Source organism: Eretmochelys imbricata, chromosome 3 (genome assembly GCF_965152235.1).
Source record: "Eretmochelys imbricata isolate rEreImb1 chromosome 3, rEreImb1.hap1, whole genome shotgun sequence".
In the NCBI taxonomy this organism is placed as follows: domain Eukaryota; kingdom Metazoa; phylum Chordata; order Testudines; family Cheloniidae; genus Eretmochelys; species Eretmochelys imbricata.
In genome coordinates, this window is record NC_135574.1 from 191,369,907 (window position 1) to 191,391,617 (window position 21,711).

Below are 21,711 nucleotides of genomic sequence, written 5' to 3' on the forward strand. Positions count from 1 at the left end.
CTACAGTATTCAAATTTTATATAAAAAAGGATCACACTAATCAACTAACCTCATTTCCTTTACAACTTCACATGAATGTTGTATTTTAGTATCATTGTGACAGTCTTAAGACTGCAGACCAGAGGAATGCAAGCTGTTCCAAGAATCAAGACATCAATAGTTTGGATAGACATACATTCCTTTGTTAGATGGCAAAGGAGAAATGCTAGAGAGGGGAAGCTAGGATGTCAAATCAAAGTGTTCAGTTTTCTTGCCTTTGGTCTCACTACTTCATATACCTTTGAAAGGCATTAAACTACAAAAATGTAGGTGAAAATAGTTTCATATTGTTCAGACCTGCTGATGCTAGCCTAGTCAAAATCAGGCATCTCATTTTTAATTTCTGAACTGAAAACAAGTGTAAGCTCTTCTTGAAGAGCTCTTGCATGTTAAAGTTTGTCACTGCAGTTACAGGAGCATTTATCTAGCCTGATATTCATCTACCTCTTATGTGGTTCTTTTTCTATAGAGTCAAACATTGAAGTGATCACTGCATTTTTATCCAATAAAAGATAAGCCAAAAGAAGGAAAATAAATGTAAACCAATTTTATTTTGCTTTTAAGTAGTGTTCTTAAAGCACTACAGCATGGTAAACAATGTAAATTAGTATAAGTCATCTCAAAAGCCAGAGTTCTCTTTTTATGAGTTGTTAAAAAGATGCAGCCTATTCTAACAGGATAAATATTTTAACCATTTCACTTCGAGTTAATGAAGGCTCACAAATGAGCAACACTCCTCATTGAGGAAAACAAAAAGCTGTTGTCGACAAAGCGACAGCACACACACAAAAACAAAAGAACTGTGTAAAAATAACTAACTGTACTGTGTTCCCATAGTCTTTTGAAGTTGCTTTACAATGGGATGATATGCACATGATCTTGATGCAAACTTGTCATATTACTTGCAAATACATGTAGCCTAGCCTTACCGTTCAGTCCAAAAGCTGCTAACTGTTCAGGTAATGCAGCACTATACTCCTCTGCTTACCATCAACTCAATATGTTTTACTCATTACCTTTTCTTCTAGACTGCAGGGCAGGTTAGAAAGAAAATGATCCCCTCATTAAAAATTGGTACTCTTATAGGAAAAATGTGTAATTTTGCAATAGACTTAACAAGTTATGTTTTGCCTCTCTTTTCCCCTTAGCCACAAAATGGGCATGAAGTATTGGTTTTTTTGTTTTTTTTTAAAATGCCTTAATTCTCAACTTCATGCAAATCTAAATAAAGATGACCAAAACAAAAGCTTAAACAATGGAAGGATATTTCACAGAAAATTTCTTATACAAAAAACACATAAGAAAAAGGGCCACTAGGTGACATTTTAATTTACAAATTGGCATCATTTTGGTCAATATCCAAGTGCTGTTTTCTTCTACCACAACAAAGCAGCTGTACAGAAAGAAAACTGCATAACTGGTTTTATGCATTTTAATCACACATTTCCTCAGGAATTTCATGTGGATTAAGGATGCCAGGGACAGACATCTGAAGCTTATGTTTCTCCTCCTGAGCCTGTCGAAGGGCTGTTTCTCTTTCTTCCAGGAATAAATCGGATGTGTCTTCACCTGCAAATTCCTACATAAAGAAGTAGTTTAGTTAGTTCAACGTAAGTGTTTTGAAATCCAAGAATAAAAAGTAAGAAGCTTCCAAAATCCAGACATTTTATACATAAATATGAAAAATCAATTTTTCACACTTGACTGTCAGAACCAGAATTTTAAAAAAAGTATTTTCTTACGCAACAGTTGTTGCCACTAAAACCTAAATCAGTATAAGGAATGTAGTAGCATCCTGCATAATATTTGCATTTTCACTAGCTGCTGCAGGTGGGGATACCAGCCTCAAGTTTTGAGTGGTCAGTTTTTTGGGTCCCATTGAAATGTAGGCATTATAACATCAAAATGTTAGAACTTGAATATACATTATAATTCTATTTAGGATACTTTACTGAGGGACATTCCTTCCTTTAATTACCTCTTGAAGGCCAACTTATTTCTAAAAGGAAATAGAATGAAACCCTGACTCTAGGAGATCCCAACAAAGAAAAGTTTAGGGTTCTGAGGACTGAAATGCTTTTGTCTATCCCAGCTTACTGGGTTAAATATAATAGCCTGTGATACATAGGAGGATCAGCCTAGAAGATCTAATAATAGTCCCTTCTGGCCTTAAACTATGAAACTATTCCAAAACCAGGACTGCAATATGGCCTCTGTTTAAAAATGGGCTTACTACACATCTCCCAGTTTGGAAAGACTCACAGCTTCATAGAAATCCATAAGGTGCATCAATCCAGTCTCTCAGTCTAAGGCAACAGGCATTCCTCTGCACCCATACTGAGGTGGCCAATAGTCAAGACTGTGCCCTACAACTCTGAGACGGTGAAATATAAAAACATGCTGACCTGTTTGTTGCATGACTTTTTATAAGTGATGAACCAGGCTCTTTAGTTTTGAATATCACGTTCAACGGTCATTTAAAATTTACACTAACATTCCAAACATACCTTAATTTGGACCAGGAAATCCCTAAGGTGTTCCTTGAAGGCAGGAATATCCTGATTTAAACTGAAGAGTCCTGTTACAAATAGCTTAACCTGTGCACTAAGAGTAAAAATACTAATTAGTACATGGGAAACAAAAGAACCACACTCAAAAAAAAAAAAAAAAAAAAAAAAAAAATTAACGGCCACAGCACACTTACTCTTGCAGATGAGGAAATGCAGATTTAAGAAGATTAGCGACATACTCCTGAATAAACATTTGGTTGTTCAATGGATTTCCAGGGTTTAAAGGTGTACTTATTTTTCCTTCTTCTACTAAATTGAACATGTACGCAAGAATTGATGCATGCATTGTCAAACCTGCATATGTAAAGCAGAAATGAAATTACTTGTTAGTCAAAATAAATTCCTTTATTGTTTAATGATTGCTGTACCGTTTCCCTCAACCTCAAGCACTCTTACCAGCAGTATGTGAAGTATCTGTCACAACAGAAAAAATATGCTGCAGAATGTCACAGAAATAAGTCTGATAAAAACTCTGAGCAGCAGCCTCTTCTTGCGCAACATTCTGTAATAGAGTATAAAGTATTTGAAGACCTGAAAGAAAGCAAAAGGGTGAAGATGACCAAAATCCTTTACATTAGCTTTCCTTTCCAGAAAAAATTGCATATAATCAAGAAGTTCAGATTTGTGCACAGAGAAGTCTGACCTAGACAGAATTATGAGAACCAATATTGAAAGATTTTTCAGGAATTTCTTCAAGCAGCTACCATATTTTTATGGATTTTACATTTCATTATGATTACTAAGTATCAAGACCTCAGGCCTTTACCAAACAAAAACCGTCCACTTAAGTCCTACCTTTGCTGTGAGAGCGTATATTTAATTGCAATAAGCATAAAATCATAAAAGCAGGTCAAGTAAAGCGGACTGTAAAACTCCTAAAAAAAAAAGTTTGTTGGAATTTGCTGACATCTAAACGTTTTGCAGAAATGGTTAGATTTAGTCAAACTTCCAAAGAAATCCAGATTTCCTTCAGTTTGCCCGCCTGGCTTCTCCACAGTTCATCTGGTGGTCTGCTGAGACCAGGCTTCTAGGGTCCACAACTCTTGGGCAACTGCCAGGCACTTTCCTGGAGCCAGGGACCCCGTGGCTTCTAAGACTTCTGGGGCCAGGTAAATTCCTGACTCTGGGAGTTGAGTCCACAGGAACCCTGGCTCCCAAGCTCCTCAGCAGACCACCAGGTGGGCTGTGGCCCAGCTGGCACTCTCAGGCTCCCCTTTAGTTTGCCATATGGTTTGAAGGAGGGCTGGAAACCTCAGCTCCTGGAACTCTCAGAGCTGGCGCTCCCTGGCTCCCTGTCAGTTGGGCTACCAAGATGCATCCAGGCTCCTCACATGGCAGGCTGCAGCAGAGCCCGGAACCTCGGAAGCCATGGCAGCCAAGACTGAAAATGACAGTTCTTGTCAGGTTCACTGCTGCCCTGAAAATTGACCAGACTCCTGTCATTTTCAATCCACAGCAGCTATGATTTTCGGAGTCCCTGGTTCCGCTGCAGCGACCAAGCAGACAGCTGGGGACCTCGGACAGCATATTTCATTTTGGAAACATCACATTTTGCTGTTCCAAAAGAAAACATTATAGGATTTCAGTTCTGCACATTTTTTCCAAGTTTTTGGCTTTTCATTCCGATTTGGGATGATAATAAAATGCCTGAAAATTAAGTAGTTTTTGCAGAACTGAAATTTGGTTTCCCAGTCAGCTCTACAACCAACCAACATCATTAACATTACAAAAATGGCAGACACCAAGCCCCCTCCACCACCACTGTTTGGCAACGATTTAGAGAACAATCTTATAGCTAGATACTTATTTAAAAAACAGACATCCTCATCAGACCTTGCCTCTATCTCTATACAACAGGCTGCATTGCCTACAATGGGAGAGAAGTCTAAGGCCTGTTACTCTGCCAGTGTATTTGAAGGTACTCAGATGGCCTGCTCCAGCATCTCCCCGTTCCTGAGGGACACCCTTCTAGTCCCAATATGGGTGCCTCCTATTGGGGTTTCCTTCTTGTTGAAGGCTGGGGAGATAGTGAGCTACAGGAAAGGAAAGGAAGCTAGAAAGGGGAGCAACAACAACAACAACAGGTACCCTCCCTGGCTGTAGGAGACAACTACATTCAAATATTTTAGCTTTATACACCTGGACAGACAGCAAAAGCCTGTGAAAATAATGACTAATGGAAAATATTGATACAATACAGCAATACCACCTCCGCAAATATATATTTCCCTAAGTTGACCTACTTAACACATACTCCCTCAAAATATAAAATTCAGACCAATTAACTATCTGTATTTTTAAACTTGAATATAGCCAAACTCTACTCACCTGTATCTGCAACATTTCTCATTGTGTGTTTGAAAGCCCAAATAATAGAATCCAAAACAAGTTTGAACTGTGCAGGTGGAATGGCCAGGAATGCTGGAAAGCAATGAGAATTTACAGCCTGGAGTAGCAAGAAAAAGTTTGTTCTATGTTCAGGATACTCTTCAAAGTCCTAAAAAGAGAAATACATAATGAAATTCCAAGTTCCTTTAGCAGCTATACAACACACCACCGGCTATCACCATAACAAAAATCTGATCCAGTAGCAGAAAGAGCAGCAGCTTTCCAACCCAGGACAGCCTTTTTCCTTATAAAAAATTATTATAAAAGGAAATATTAACAATTTCAGGCCAGCATGTGGACCCAATGCAATGCTTTTTGACTTAAAGTCTGATAATCTTATGTTCTGATGAGTTCATCAAATTGAATCATCATTCAAGCCGGAGTTCTACTGTAGTTAGCATGTAAGAACTGTGCAAGCCATTCACATACCACTTATATTTAACTGTTGTATAGAAACTTAAGAGTCAGACACTTCACAGCACAGAAAAGGGGCAGAATGGTTGCAGCAGAAGCGGGAAGGGTAGTTTCACAATATGCTTGCCTTAGAGCACCAGAAGCCCATTAGAGTCCCACCGTACAACCACTACTATTTTGTGAGGTTAGGTGTTTGGTGTAGCCACAAGTCAGTTACTTTACATAGCATGCTCCCTCCAAATCTGGTGGAAGCTACATTGTTCACTAGTATGCATGAAGGCCAGGGGAAGGGTGCAGGAGGAAGCCAATGGTAAATGCCATAGTACAGTAGCAGAGCAGACCCTCTTCCAAGGTGCTCTGGATTCTGCATGGATGGAACCTGATTACACTGATGCGCAGGCTCTACAGGGTTTGGAAACTGTACCCCCCTGCACACACACACTTCCTCCCATAAGATGAAACACAAGTTTCCCTGAACTTTTCTTATTGCCTATCAGGATAGCAAGGGTGGAAAAAAGGGGACAGCCATTTAGACCTAATTGTTAACTCCAAACCACACAATCTTTTCCTGGATGCTTAGAGAAGTATGAAAACCATAAAGGAGACTAAAAGGACTTTGGACCAGTTTCTAAGAAGATGATAAACACAGTTATAATTTAAAAACATTTGGAGAAATGTTCAGGCAATAGTCTAGAAACAGATCTGGGTACAGGTCTGAGGACAGCATGAATCCAAAGTATGTTTCTCCTCTTTAAAAAAAAGCGCTCTAATGTTTATAAGCTACTAAATAAACAAGACACTTAGAAGCAGGTTAACAATTTGTCTCATACAATGAATTGCTGTATTTTCTCACAATGGGGTATCACTTTTCACGAAGATTCAAGGGCTATTCATTACAAAATTATGACTGGAGTCTTGTGCACCTGACAGCTGTAGGAAGAGCTGGGACAAAATTCCAGTTCCTTGAGTCTGAAAACCTTAGTTGCTTTTGGCAAGAAGTTTTCATTAGTAACGTAAGTCTGGTCACAATCCGCAAAGTAGAGGTAGCTTGATGTGTGGCTCAGAAACAGCACTAACTCTGGTGTTAATATTTTGGGAATTATTTCTGGCTATTTCTTCGTATACTACCTTTCTAATAGTACTTCTCACTTTGACACATGTCAAACATTATGAAATTATGTACATATCACTGCAGGTTATACCATAAGGATTTAATCACACAAGGTATTTTACCATATAACTGCTCTAAGGATAAGTTAAGTTGTTTTTCTTAGCTTCCAAAAAGGAAGGACTAGTAAGTAGAAGTCTTAATATTCTTCAATTAAGAAGTCTTTGGAAGTTTAATGCAGTGGTTCCCAACTGTAATCTACAGGGACCTAAAATGTCACAAGACTGACTCCTACTAGCTTCCTGCTGTACAGACTTAAAAGCTCTTAATTGCAAGTTCCCTTTCAAAAAGCCAGGTCATTAATAAAAAATTTAAGTCTTGAGAGGCTAAAAACAAGACGCATAAATCCACATTAAGGCACCTATGTTCAAAAAAGTAAGCTCATTCAGCACTTAAAAATAAAAATCAATAGTTTCCTAATTTCTTTACTACATAAGCACTTGCTGCAATTGCTACAGGATTGTTACATAATTTCAAAAAGGAGGGGAGGTGATCCACAAGACACTATTCACATGTGGATCACTGTGAAAAAAATTGAGAACCCCAAAGTGTTGACATTCGGGGCTGGATTCACGAAAGCACTTACGCCCTTAAGGCCCAGAATCAGGCCCCACTGATTCACAAAACCCCGGTTAATGGCCCCTGAACCCTGTAGGCACCTGAAATCATTTGGCACTTGAATTACTGCAGTAAATATTCCCTAGATGTCTATGTTTCTGTCTCTGAGCATGTGTTGTACAGCCCCATGCCAGAAGTCCAGATGCCTAAAGCCCAGAGCAGCGCACAAACTGGGAGAAAATAAGTGTTCCTCCACTTAGCTTGTCTCTGGGACCCGATCCAATAAGCGTGCTCAGACCAAACTTACTACCCTGAATCTTTATAGGCGAGCTTACACAAAAACAGCCAGTAGTTGGGAAGAGGCGACCCTCCCTCATAACTTTTAGTCCACTGGTCAGGGTACTCACCTGAGATGTGAGAGACCACTGGTTCAAGCCACTCTCTCCCCACTGACAGGGAGAAAGGATTTTGAACAAGAATTGCCGCTTAAGTGAGTGATCTAGCCACTAGGCCGGGGTGGGCAAAATACGGTCCACGGGCTTTGGATCCGGCTCACGGCATTGTCACCCCTGTGGTGCCATGGGTCCCCCGCTGCTCCGGGAAGCGGCCAGCACCACGTCCCTGCAGCTCCTGGGGGAGGGAGGGCAGAGAGCTCCACGCAGGGCTTTTGCCTGTGGGTACGTCCCCCAAAGCTCCCATTGGCTGGGAACTGGGAACCACAGCCAATGGGAGCTTCAGAGGAGGTACCCACAGGCAACAGCAGCACATGGAGCTCTCTGCTCCCCCACCCCCATGAGCCACGGTTGCCGGCTGCTTCTCGGAGTGGAGCCTGCCTTGGCCCCAGTGGGTGCCGCTGCCACCCCGGAGCCGCTCCAGGTAAGTGGCACTGGGTCGGAGCCCGAACCACTCCTGCACCCCAACCCACTGCCCTGAGCCTTCTGCGTGCACCAAGCACCCCCTCCTGCACCCCAACCCCCTTCGCTGAGCCCCCTCGTACACCCCGCACCCCTCCTCTGCCCCAACCCCTTGCCCTGAGCCCCTTCTTGTACTCCGCACCCCCTCCCACACCCCTTCCTGAACCCCAACCCCCTGCCCGAGCCCTACATTCATGGCCCTGCAAGCAATTTCCCCACCCAGATGTAGCCCTCGAGCCAAAAAGTTTGCCCACCCCTGCACTAGGCAATAAGGCATTCCAATATCAGGAGAGACTAAACAAGCCCCTATGACAGTGTTCCACTTGGAGCAGAAAAACTGGATCCTGGGTCTCCCTACACCTCACAAGTACTCCAATCACCAGGCTATAGACACACTCATGCTTGCTCTCTCTGGCCCAACTATTCTTTTCTGTATTTACCCACAGTGCAACTGCTTCACCATTGGGCCGAAGAGAGGACAAATACAAGAATGACTCTGTAGACTGGTGGTTAGAATATTCACAGGAGGTAGGAGACTTAGCATCCAGTCCCCCGCTCCACAGGAGAGACTGAGGGAACATTCACATCAGAATATCTTATAGCCGAGTGACTATGGCACATATCTGAAAAGTGGCAGATGCCTGTTCAAATCCCTTCTTCCCCTCAGATGGTGATGGGAGGACTTGAACTGGGGATCTCCCAGATCTCAAGTGAGAAAAGTTGAGGGAGGCCCTCCCCTGCCTTACAAAAATCACATCAGCACCTAACACCAAGAGAGGGTTTGCAGCTGAGAATCCCAAGCAGAGGGAGGTGCCTCACCACAGCCTGGACCCAGGCACCTATCTCCAACAGGGGAGGGGCTAAGTACACATCCCTTAGCTTAACACCTCTCACTGGCTACCTTGGGAGGAAGAGCTTCCTGGCTTTTGTAAACACCATTCTGAAGGGCCTCTCTCTCCCATTCATTGTAAAGGGAGCCGAGGCACTAACTCCGGCTTTGTGAATACCAGTGATTTTCTAGGCACCTAAAAGTGATGTATGAGGACACTCAACATCATGCATAAGGTAAGTCTATACAGCAGTGTAAGCCCGGGCTTGAACCCAGGCTCAAGTCTAACTCCCTCCTTGCACCCATACATCAATTGTGCTAACCTAGAGCTTGGACCTAGGATCCCAGGACCCCACAAGACTGGAGGGAGGACCTAGGGGCCAAGCCCTATTGCTTTCCTGTGTGCACATAGCCCTGGCTTGACTTGGCTCCCAGAAGTCCTCTGGATGTGTCCCAGAGACAGAGTAGGAGCACTGAAAGCATTACTGCATGGCTGAGCTTGCTTCCTGTTTCTGCTCTTCTCACAGTGGTGGCAGTTCCTGCTCTGGCTCCTCCTCGCTGCTGTGTGGAGCTTGCCCGGAGCAGGAAGCAAAGGTGACAGGCAGGAAGCAGCTTCTGGCTGCCAGGATGTTGGGGTTTAGCCCTCCCCTGGACGTGTTGAGCCAGCAGCTCTGCTGTCGCCCCTCCTTGCAGGGCAGCCACTTGGTCTGAGTCTGCTCTCTGTCCCTTGCTCCTGGACCTGCGTGTGCAGAGGTGCCCAAGCAGCATGCACTATGAGGGCAGTGAGTGGGAGCCAGACCAGAAAAATCCCCCCAGCCTCCCAGGGATCCCTTATCCCTGCCTCCCAGAATGTGGCAAGGACAGGAATAAGGGATCCCTGAGGGGTGCTGGAGCACACTGCACCCCAATTCCAGGGGATGCACTTCACCACTCCGCAGCGAGCAACAGCCAGGATGGGGTGCATGAGTGATTTTCCTCTGAAACCTACATTTTATGTCATTTCAAAATAAACCAATCAACCAAATCCTTAATTGAACATACCATTTTAAAAATTAAGAATTACAAAGTTTCATTTTAATAGTTTGACAGTCATGCAGACTGATGTCCTAATTATCGTTTGAACAGGTGCACGTGGGCATTTTCCTGCCAATGTGACTCAACCTAGAGCTGGAGAGCCCAATTTTCAGACTAGATGGTAGTTCAGTATAAAGCCTTCTCAGACTGCAGTCATTCTACTGAGATAGCCACCAAAGGAGCTTATTATGCAGTTTAAGTATTCATGTGCTCCCTATGGGCACCTGATCTCATCAATAGCACCATCACAGCTGGGAAACAGGGTGGGAAGTAGAGTTTGCCCACAATGCACCACATTCCCAGTGCTAGAATTTTGACACAGGGTGGTGGGTGTGCTAGGCACTCTAGGATAGGGTCTGTGTCCTGCAACATGGGCACCAGAGCCCTAGGTTCAAGCACGGGTCAGAAAATTCTGAACGTAGGGTTAAAATGCAGTGTAGATGCTGAAGCCCATGGTTTCCTGACACACATCAGCTGACGCAAGTCCCATTAACCCTAGGTTTACATTGCTGTATAGACATATCCTAAGTTTCTTTGTGAATATAGTACTTGGCTCCTATACTTGGGAAAATGCTGTAATATCACCCATCATGGTCCTTCTGTATAATCAACAGCAATAGCCAACACCCTAGCGGGCTTTGTGGAATGTTTGATTCTCGTCCCATTTCAGAGGAGAACTCTGCTTGGGATATCTTATTTGGTTGGTTTTATGTGATGTATTATGGAGACTATAGGTATCCAAACACAAAAGATTAATATACTTACCTTATTAATCATATTTAACGTGCATTCAAAAACAGCATCAAATATCTGAGGTATTTCAGCAGTAATGTGTCCCCCCAATTTATTTACAATGATAGCCATTGTACTGAGTACTTCAGGTTCTCTAGCAGCTGGAACGTTTCTCTGGTAATCAATGAGAACTGCATCCAGCAAAGGAGGAACAAAATTTTCAGCTACCTGGTAAAGAAAGCAGAACTTTGTTAGATATCTAAAAGACTGCCTATAATAATTGCATAATTAATGCTTTGTAGCAGAGTATGAGCTATTTTACATACCTACAAATAATTTAGGTCCTAAATGCATTTTTTAAAAGTAGCTTGCCAAATATATACATGCATATTTTTCATGTAAGCAGCAGTGACTTCTTTAGAATTACTTCTACCCTAGCAATCATTGTTTTAGATTATTGATCATGTAGATCCAGATCTATTAAATCCTCTAGGCTATAGCTCATAAAATTGTTGCAATATCACTTAAATTATGTAACTCTCACTCGGCCTTGAGTCCTAGAGTGTGCATTACATATGTTTTATGGACCTCCTGAAAATGAGTTGCTATGACAAAAGCAGAGTGTCTTAATTATATTTTTGTTCTGCTGTAAAGATTGTAGATTTCTCCCAGAGTGTCTTATTTATGAATATTGCTTGTTACTTTAAAAATCCACTTACCATCTGCGGATCGTTGGACCTGCTCACCCAACCAGAAATTAGTTTTAGAGTTTCCCTTTTTACTGTCCTCATACTTCTAATCAAAGGTTGTTTGGTAACCATTTCACCTGAAAAGTTTTAAATTTTATTACAACTCAGTTAAAAGGGTTTGTTGATACTTGAATATAAAGAAAACTGACTTTTTACACAGAAGTTTTATGTCAAGCTGTTGTCAATCCCACATTTCATTTAGCAGCTCACGCTCTTTGTACATGCCTATCCCATGCACCAAGTAGTCTCTCAATTGGGAAAATACTGCATCAGTTCTAATCTCCCTTCCCTTTCACTCAATGCCCCACATATTTTGGTCTCCTTCCTTTTGCTCTGTCCATGGCATATGATGTCACAAGAGCAAGTCAAAGGCATTACAAACGTGCAATATAACTGCTAATCTGCTACAGTATACTACCACTGGCAGACAGACATGCTCAAAACAGCCTCCAGCTGTGATTTTATTACATTACACATTCCAACCTATAAATACTATGAGACACACTGGCCCGTCATGTACATTCGCTCCTAAACAGTTAGTTGCCCTCTCCCCCTATCATCTGTTCAGAGATTGCAGGACCTCCACACTACCTACAACTGACTGGAGTGGGTCTTACTTTACAATCCTAGAGACATTTTGTCAGAGCCATGTTAAATCCTGAGAGAGGTGTGATCCAAACTGTGGGATTACCCAGTAGTTGCAAATGCAGCACTGCACCCCTAAACTGCAGACAGAGCTTCAAGAACTACGTAGCAATAACTTCTGAACTTCATAACTACACATTTCTAGGCATGGACAACTTCTGGCCTTTGGAGTTGCATAGAATCAAAGATATACTCTCTGGTAGGGAAGGCTTCACATAGGTCAATTGTACAGCAACTCTATAAACATCAAGTACTGCAACTCTACTCTCACTATTCATCTGAGCAAGTTCTACCTGCATTATGTGATGAATATGCATGTTCCCAAAAAACAGCACGTGGGTAGTGCTGACTGGTACAGCAGAGATGGAAAAGCCTTTAATTGCTCCATTAGAACATCCCATGGCACACCAAAGGGAAAGCAAGACCTGTTCCCAAACTACTGCAACCACCCTCCCCCACCCACCTCCTTTGAGAGAAAACACCTTATATGTAGTATTTGTATTTTGTTTGACAAAAATGCTATCCAAGTGTTAATTTCTTTCCAGCAATAACTTTTGATTTATAAAGTCTTGGCCTTGAATTTCAGTACAGATCATTTATTAAGACGACAAAATGCTCTTAGTTAACATCAAAATACTAGCTTAATATATTAGCACTTTTCAAACAGGATAACTGAAGAAAGAAAAGGGAGTTCTTGGCTCTGATTTAAAGAAACTACAGTAAGACACATTTCCAAGTGTGGGTTGGGGCTTTTATTACAAAATTTAGGATGAGTTTTCACTTCCACAGAAAAATATTTACTGTGTTTTACAACCCCACAATTCTTCTTATTCATAGTTTAACAGTATCATCTATTTTTCCATCAAGAGACAACAGAAGTTTATCTGACTATAAAGGCTAATAAGTCTCTCAATCTGAAAAGTCAATATAAAATTAAGTAAGCTATTTCTTACAATAAGCACTTTGTTATTTACTGATTAAAAGGTGGTAATAACAGTAGATAGTATTATTCCCATTTTGTTAGAAATAACATGGAAATGCTTACCATTAGCCTGAATAGCTGCAGAAATATTTTCACTTAGGCACTTGTACACATTCAGCATATCTAAATAAATTCTTCCAAGCTGAATCACAAAGGGGTGTCCAACTGCTTTACATGCTCTTACATTTGTTTTCAGAATGCTACCCAGCTGTTTAACTGTTTCAGGATCCTTTAGAATATCAACATTCTATTGAAGAATAGTAATTAAGTTAGTTTTGTTCAGTTAATGAGACTGAGCTTCTAGTAATTTTTTTATGAAATAAAAATTCAGTCAGTCATTTCAAACATTTATCCCATCTATGTGTTAAGACTATCTCAATGCAGGAGACAGCCCCTATACTGCTGTTCTGACTCATGGCACTTAGTGATGCCAAGAGCAACAATGGGATGAAATTGGGATTACTTCAATATTGCTTTTCTGGAGAAGTATCACGTACATGAGCAGCAGTACAAGTATAACCCTAAAAGAAGGAAGAACATAAGGACAGAGGAATGGGAGAAAAGGCACACGAGAGGGCGAAAAAAAAAGTGAGGAGAAACAATGGTCCAATGGCAGTATAAGGTAGAGAACAAAGCTTGTTCTTGTCACAGCAGGGATCTGCAAAGAAAAATAGGTCTCTTACTTTCCTTCATAAAAGGGAGGATTGTTTTTCAGTGCATAGCTATTAGCAGTGGCTGGAGGAGAAGACAACTCTCCTACCTGGAGTAGTATTACAGTAAATGTGTGGGGCATGTGAGCAGGGGAAAAAAGAGTAGATCTCCTCTGAAGACACAAATTAAGCCCGCAGACAGGTAAACACCATTTTATATTACTACAAGAAATATGCTGCTAAGTTCTTTAAAAGACTATGAAAAAAAGACACTTCCCTTTTGTTCCCTTCCCCATTTTCGCAATACTTCTACAATCATGCCAATTATCCTACTACCCAATGTTTGGCCAGGTACCGCCAGAATTAGTCCACACAATGCCAGATGAAGCACAAAATTAAGCCTTATTAAAAATCTAACATTTAGCAGGCTCTCTCTAGCGGAGCATAAAATATTTAGAAGTTAACATTTCCACAGTGCTCTTACTTTTGTTGCCTGCTGAATTATGCTGTCCCACACTTGATTAGGGAGCAGCATGTATTTTTCGATCAAATGCTCCTGTACAGTTTGGTCAGTCTGTGCCCCAATCATGTATCCAACAGCTTCATAGAATGTATGCACCTGATTTGAATGAGAAACAAGTGAGATAGGAAGGAAAGTTTTCAGAGTTAAGACCTAATGTTAAAACAACACTTCTTTACGCAGCCATTCCTGTATCTCCAGTGGTACATGCACAATTTTTAAAAGTTGTTCATAAAGAGTTGAAGCAGAAAGTATGTTTTAACTGAATCTAAAAATATCCCCAATACACACTTTACAAAGATTCCACATTTTTAACCAAACATCAAAACTGACTATTTTTGGATGTTTGCTGGACTCGATTAAAACATTTTCAAACATCAGACTATTTCACAAGGTTTGTTTGCAAGTTCCCAGTTTTTTTTTTTTGTTTGTTTTGAAAGAGCAAGGTTTATATCAAACTGGGGTATCAGGTGTGCAGCAGGGAGGAAGGACTGTTTTAACAAATCCTATGAGGTCCATCAAAGTAAGGTACCTGTCCTACTGACTCACTAGGCTATACGTTGCTGGGATAATAGTGCAGTGTACTGTAGGGGAAAATGGAGAAGGAATGGGGAAACAAATACTGAAACATTTAAAAACTGTTTAGATAGAATACTCAACATGGGTAAGAGTATTTTATTCAGTCCTTCTCCATGCACCCCATTTACCTCCCTCCTCTCCTTCCACTCCTTTGCACCGCCTTCATCTTCCTTTCACATTCTATCAGTCTGTCTTCCATCCTTATTCTGCACCCCTCACAGAGCCACAAATTGCAAGACGAAGCAGCTCATATTCATGCCAACTAACTCCTTTTTAGTACGTCTCCCTCCAATTTCTTCTAGGGTACATTTGGAGGGTGATTAAAAAAAATCACTTACAATGGGAAGCTAATTATATCTTTCAACTATGGAGTGGCTACCACCACTCCCTAAAGTCAGGGGTTTTGGCCCGAGGGCCACATCTGAGTGGTGAAATTGCATGCAGGGGCATGAATGTAGGGCTAGGGCTGGGGCAGGGGTGCGGGGTGCAGGAAGGGACTCAGGGCAAGGGGTAGGGATAGAGGAGGCGTATGGAGTGAAGCAGGGGGCTCAGGGCAGGGGCTTGAGGGGCAGGGTGCAGGAAGCGTTTGGGGTATGGGCTCTGGAGCAGCTCCAGGGTGGCAGCAGCATGCACTGGGGCCAGGGAAGGCTCCCTGCTTGCCTGTACTGGCCCCATGCCGCTCCTGGAAGCGGCCAGTGGCATGTCCCTGCGGGAGGGGGGTGAGGGCTCTGCATGCTGCCCTCGCCTGTGGGTACCTCCCCTGAAGCTCCCATTGGCTGCGGTTCCGTGTTCTCCACGTGGAGCCTTCTGCTCCCCCCACAGGGACATGGTGCTGGCTGTTTCCGGGAGCGGCACAGGGCCTGCTGCGCCATGGCGTTGGCAATCCCACGGGCTGGGTCCGGCCCGAAGTTTGCCCACCCCAAAATAGATCTTCCCCAGATGCTAAGCCATTTTACGCACAGAGAAAATTGCAAGTATTATTGCTACACCATATATAGTAAGTTTGTGTTTGTCTCTAGTTTTATCAAACTATGGTTCCCACTTGGCATAATATGTACTGTTTGTTTTACCTGTATTCTTGAACTTTTCAGTAGCTGCATGTTGTTAGTGGGGATACTACTCTATGCCATGTCAAAACCATTAACTAATAAAAACAATTAGGTGGGGAATCTTAAAATGTTTATCCCAAAAATTATTCAACCAGAACTTAATTCTTGTTAAAGAAATAAATGGGAACCCATTAAACCCACTTAATCTCCTGGAGAGGACGAGGAACAAAGTCTGCTGAAGGGTGTTAACTAAACCCCCACACAATGACATAAGCATTCTTCTAGTGCCACAGGATTATGCCCTACTAGCAAGACTAGGAAACTGAATTCAAATCCCCTAGAAAGCACCACCACCATTTCACCATAACTTTTAATATTAGCCAGAGCCACTACATATCATTACTTAAATTGCTGTATTTAACATACCTGCTGTGGCTGAAGATCACAAATGATTGTATTAATATTGTTCAGGATCTCATCAATGAATGGCATGACTTCTCCCACTTGCACCTGAACAAAGTGTCGGCGGCATTTCTGTGCTATTTTTATGAAGGTATCACAAGCCATATCCTGGACACCATCATGGGTTTCTAAATTAAAACAGAATTGTGTGTGACTTTTATGCTCTTCACAAAAATTCTACACGTGTATACACACACACACACACACACACTCGATCAGCAGCTCCAATATGAAAGTAATATTTGAAAATTTAGGTCCCCAAAAATTTAAGTGTTAGTGAGCAGAAAAGTGATGAAACAAACATATTTACCATGCATGAATTCAAATAGCTTGTTGACTACTGTCTTCAAAAATTTCCAGTGAGCTCTCAAAAACCGTGGATATTGACCTACTATATACATAATATTTGATGCAATAATAGCTTTGTTATCTTTCCCTCGCTTTTGTTCACAGAGTCCCAGAAGATCCTGCAAAGAAAAAACAACCTATACTTGTCTTCCTTTTCAAGTTTAATGTTTATATTTTCTTAGAACTGTGATGGGGCAAAATTTAAAGTACTATAATAACCAATGCTAAAACTGTAGTTTGGCAATACCTGACAAATACCCAAAAGATCACCAAATCAGGCTTCATAGTTGTTTCAATGCATTTGAACAATGTAGATTAAAGTTAGGATATTAGAAATACAGAGATTTACTAAAACTTTTTGGAAGGACAAGAAAGCAGTTTTCTACCCAGAAATTATTTAAATACACCTCATTAAGAGTTTTCAAACTGATTTTTTTTAAAAGTAGCCTACAGTATAGTTTTGAGTAACATGAGTCAGTCTTAATGTGAATTATAGGTTGTCTGAAAAACACAGAAAAAACCTCAAGCCAATCAACAACATGTAACATTAATCTCTGCTACGAATGTACTCATACCTGGTGTCACATGAACTTAAATTCACTTCAGGCATGGATATAAAAGCGTAAGCAATCCTCAGTGTTTTATACCAAATGAAGGCAAGCACAAATTTCAAGTTTGCGAAATTTATTTAACAAAAACCAAGCAGTCCTAAGTTCTTCCTGTAGCACAAGGGACTGGCTACCTACTAGTCTTATATTGGTGAGTGTAAAATAAATGATAATTGAAAGAAATAATTTAATATGAATTACTGTGTGAATCTTTAAAACATGGTAAGAAATGCCTCTTTTCTAAGGAATCTTGAGTTTTTACCAAGCAGAGCCTCAGTTTTGACAGGTTTTCCACTCTGCCAAACATCTATTGATAAAACTAAACTTCTAATAAATCTAAAATGTATATAGTAAGAATGCTGTTCTCCCCTCACTGACCGTAGTAGAGAAAGGTACAACTTTAAAGGAAAGAGAAATGCATGATAAACTTAACTTCTTCTGAATTCACCCAGTGTAAAACTTATCTGGGCTAATTTCCTTTATAGGCATGATAGCCAAGGCTCCTTTTCACATAGGATATATTAAATTTTCGTAAAATTGACTAGTCAGTTTGCTTTTTTCTACAATGTAGTTCAAAAAACAAAACAAAACAAAAACACGTGCATCAAATGTTAATATCTTCAAAGAAATTAAAAGAAATCGCCATTGCACTTTTTGAACCTACCAGCTGTTCTGGCGTGAATGTGAGGAACCCACTAGTTTTATGACATTATACCTTAATTACTGTAACAAGAAATCGTTTTTCATCCTCTTCATGCATTGCTCCACTGATTGACCCAATAGCCCAACACAGAGTATTCAAATTCTTCCACGACCATTCTGTTCCATTCACTTGATTGTGAAGTTTTTCTGTCATTATTCGTTCAGTATCTGCATAATCCAGATGTGTAAGATAAACTAAAAGAAACAATTACATTTTAACATATTACAAATCCACTTTTTAAGTAGCCACAGTACATTATGGAGGTGCTGGTCACAACTCCATTGCAGAGATTGAGTTCTATTTCATACATCTGTAGTTTTCATACAAAACATATGTTTTGTATGAAAACTACAGCATATCCTTCCTAAAGTTACAGTCCAGTGTGAATTTTGGAAGGATTTAAGTAAACGTTAGTTTAGGATTTAAAAATAATTAAAAACAGGGTCCTATAAAAATTTTACATCTATGTCAAGTTTTTTCTTTGTCCTAAACATAATGCAGATAGTTCACACTTTCTATATAGTTAACGTTAATTGAAATCTTGTTCATAAACTGTATGTGGAGAACTTAGACTGCTATTAAGCTAAATTACTAATAATGGTTGTATCTAATTGTTAAGATTATATAGGCTCCGGTAACCCATAAGTGAGGCCAATGTGATGTAAGTGGTAAATCAACCCATCCCCCTAGTTAGTTTGCATGCAATAATTCTATTGGTTGTAATGACTCAGTGCTATAATGGAGATGGAGTTCCCACTGGTAGATTACTCGATGCAACTGTCACTCTTCTTTAAAGAGTCTGTGGATGCATGCTACCTTGGGCCTCCCAATAAAAAGCCCTTCACAGCAGTGCTGCCTGAGCTCCAGTTGCACACAGGCACTTTGGGACTCAGAGACAGCTCTCCCAACCCTCAATTTTACACAGCAATGCTCTCATTGACTGTCCTCTACATTAGTAAGTCAGTTGTAACTTGAAGGCCAGATTCACCAATATGCTTTGGCTGCTCTGTCCGCTCTAAACCCAGTTTAACTAGCTGGTGCACTCTGGCTACTTTGGTGTACCAGTAAATCTACAGTAAAAATAAAAAGTGACTTAAGGTTGACACGTATCTTTACATTGTATTGCAGGGTAGCAATGTTTCTTGTTTAGTGTTCGTGTATGAAATTCTATTATTTTATTTTTTTAAAAATAGAGATAAGGAATTTCCCTGAAACTAACTACATCAAGATGGAGTTAAGGTTGAGCATATGCATCAGTAACAAACGTAAAAAAAATTACAGGGATATGATGGTGGTCTCAAAACTAAGCACTAAGGCACCCACGCAGCCTTAACTCTGCCTGTAACGTCAGGAGGGGGGAAAAAAAGGAAAAAATGTTGATTAAACAAACAGACTAAAATAATCTGGGACAACAACCATTAAAATGCCTTACTCATAAATCTGTATTTATTCCACGATGTCGCAGAGTTGGGTGTCTTATGTTTAGATTTCTATTAAGTATATCTTTAACTCTGAATTTCTAGGGTTTATAACACTGTTGTAAGAAAATTACACCAGTGTAATTTTTTTTTTTAATCCTGAAGTTACTGATGCACACTTTCAACATCAAGTTTTTTTGGTCTAGGAATATATAAGATGAACACAGTACATGGCTAGCATTCAATGACCAAATTGGAAGGTGAAGAACCATCACTGAACAGATGAAGATACCAAGCAGAAGAATAGATATATCACATACTTAGAACAAAATGCTGAAGACTACTGTTTCTTAGGTATGTAAAAAACACTGATCAGGTATTCTACAGTGTGTTCAAAATCAAAGGATATGATAATTTTCACAAAAAGAAAAGGAGTACTTGTGGCACCTCAGAGACTAACAAATTTATTAGAGACTAACAAATTTATTTCAGCATAAGCTTTCGTGAGCTACAGCTCACTTCGCTATAGCTGTAGCTCACGAAAGCTTATGCTCTAATAAATTTGTTAGTCTCTAAGGTGCCACAAGTACTCCTTTTCTTTTTACGGATACAGACTAACATGGCTGCTACTCTGAAACCGATAATTTTCACAACTCCTACAGATATTTCTCTCAGACGGTCTTAAATATGGTGGTTCACAGTGGTTGCCAGAATTATTCATGACTAATAGATGCACATTTTGTATTCTAATAACCCAAAGTAGGGTTTTTAATTTTTTTGAATTTCCTTTAGTAAACATATTTAATTTTTTTAAAATTATACTGAAGTATTTTGTAAATTTGTTCAGCAAACATCTTGATATTTTCTAGCAGCATTGACTCTTTCATAATGCTTAGTATGAATGATTTTGAATATCTTTCAAAGTTGTGATGTAATGGGAAAACCAATTTTATTTCAACTATGCATGATACTGTCAAGATGGTAGCTTGTTGCTGGTTCTTTTTTCAAATGAATAGTTAAGGTTATGAAGAATTACACTGCATTTTTTTTTTTTAACTGACTACACCTTCTGAAAAATTCTCCTCTGGAGCTGGTATGTCATGTCTCAGACAAGGAGATTTGTAAAAAGCTATTCAAGGACAAACCAATTCATTCTGAGCTACTGGAGAGTTAAGATCTACCTATTTTAGCTTGAAAGTGCTGGGTCTGCTCAAAAATAACACAAATACAACTGAAAATAAAATTTAAAACCAACATGTCATTCTGTAGATCTCCACAAAGTTCCCAGCTAGCTTAGGAAAAAAATGTTTCTGTGAATGCTCAAAGAGCATTTACTAAGATTTTGGCAGAGCTGTTTTTCCCCCATGTGACATACACAGATTGGGAAATTGCATATTCTCCTAACCCAGCTCAGGAAGACAAGAACAATGAGCCTCCAAGCACTGCCCCAAAGTGAGTGGAGCTAGCAGTGTCCAGCTTGGCAGGTGAGTTTTTTGGGGAAGATCAGTGGTGCCACAGTTGCTGCTGAGTATAGAGGGATAAGGAGAAAAGTCTAGCCAATAAATTATTAGAATACAGGTTAAGCAGTAGAGCTGGTTGAAAATTCTGACAGAACAGTATTCTGTCAGAAAATGCAGTTTGATCAAAATCTAAACATTTTGTTTCAACTTAATCACTTAGAATTATTTACTAGAATTAAGGATATGATTTAGTCATGGGTTCAGTGTCTTTACTGGACCTCCATGACTTCAGCGGTCAGTGACAGAGGCAGAGCTGGAGCTATGCACCCTCCTCACAGCTGTAGCAAGAGTGTGGGCTGTGCCCCCGTCCACCCCTTGAGCCAGGGCTGTGCACCCCCCCGCCTTCATCCAGGGCCAGAGCTGTACATTTTGGTACAGCATAAAGCTACAAAGATAGGCACCAAGTAATGTATAAAATGAGAACTAATGAGTACTCATGCTGTTCTCTTCCATTCAGACTCCTCTACTGCACCCATCACCACCATGGTACCTGAGCCCCTTCCAGCAATGCATTAAACAGGACTCATGTGTCATGAGTAGTTCCTTCTCAGAGGAAAACAAGAATATGGAATTCTAGAAGAATTATGATGTGCCGTCTGGTTTCATTTGATATCAAAGACAAAACGTGCCTTGTACTGCCAAAGGAAAGTGACAACACTATAGGTGGTTCTTACATCCTATAGGCTTTCCAGTCTTGGTCCAGCCCCCAAGACTGTTTAGGCCTTGTCTACACCAGAGTTTTGTCAACAAAAATTATGCCACTTCAATTAAAGGGCTTTAAACAAACTGCAG

General features: G+C 40.5%; 1 protein-coding gene across 2 annotated transcripts in view; it reads right to left on the reverse strand.

Annotated features, from left to right (window-relative positions):
* Window positions 1-571: 571 nt before the first annotated feature.
* XPO1 (exportin 1) overlaps window positions 572-21,711 on the reverse strand; it is a 79,271-nt gene continuing 58,131 nt past the window's right edge. For both annotated transcript variants that reach the window (XM_077813989.1, XM_077813990.1), the window contains 12 exons: window positions 17,994-18,175; window positions 16,633-16,789; window positions 16,287-16,450; window positions 14,197-14,331; window positions 13,126-13,309; window positions 11,406-11,512; window positions 10,720-10,914; window positions 4,938-5,106; window positions 3,006-3,140; window positions 2,744-2,903; window positions 2,547-2,643; window positions 572-1,618 (listed from right to left, as the gene is read on the reverse strand). In XM_077813989.1, coding sequence (XP_077670115.1) covers window positions 1,472-1,618; window positions 2,547-2,643; window positions 2,744-2,903; window positions 3,006-3,140; window positions 4,938-5,106; window positions 10,720-10,914; window positions 11,406-11,512; window positions 13,126-13,309; window positions 14,197-14,331; window positions 16,287-16,450; window positions 16,633-16,789; window positions 17,994-18,175 — 1,832 coding nt within the window. In that variant the 3' untranslated portion in view covers window positions 572-1,471. The remainder of the gene's footprint in view (window positions 1,619-2,546; window positions 2,644-2,743; window positions 2,904-3,005; window positions 3,141-4,937; window positions 5,107-10,719; window positions 10,915-11,405; window positions 11,513-13,125; window positions 13,310-14,196; window positions 14,332-16,286; window positions 16,451-16,632; window positions 16,790-17,993; window positions 18,176-21,711) is intronic.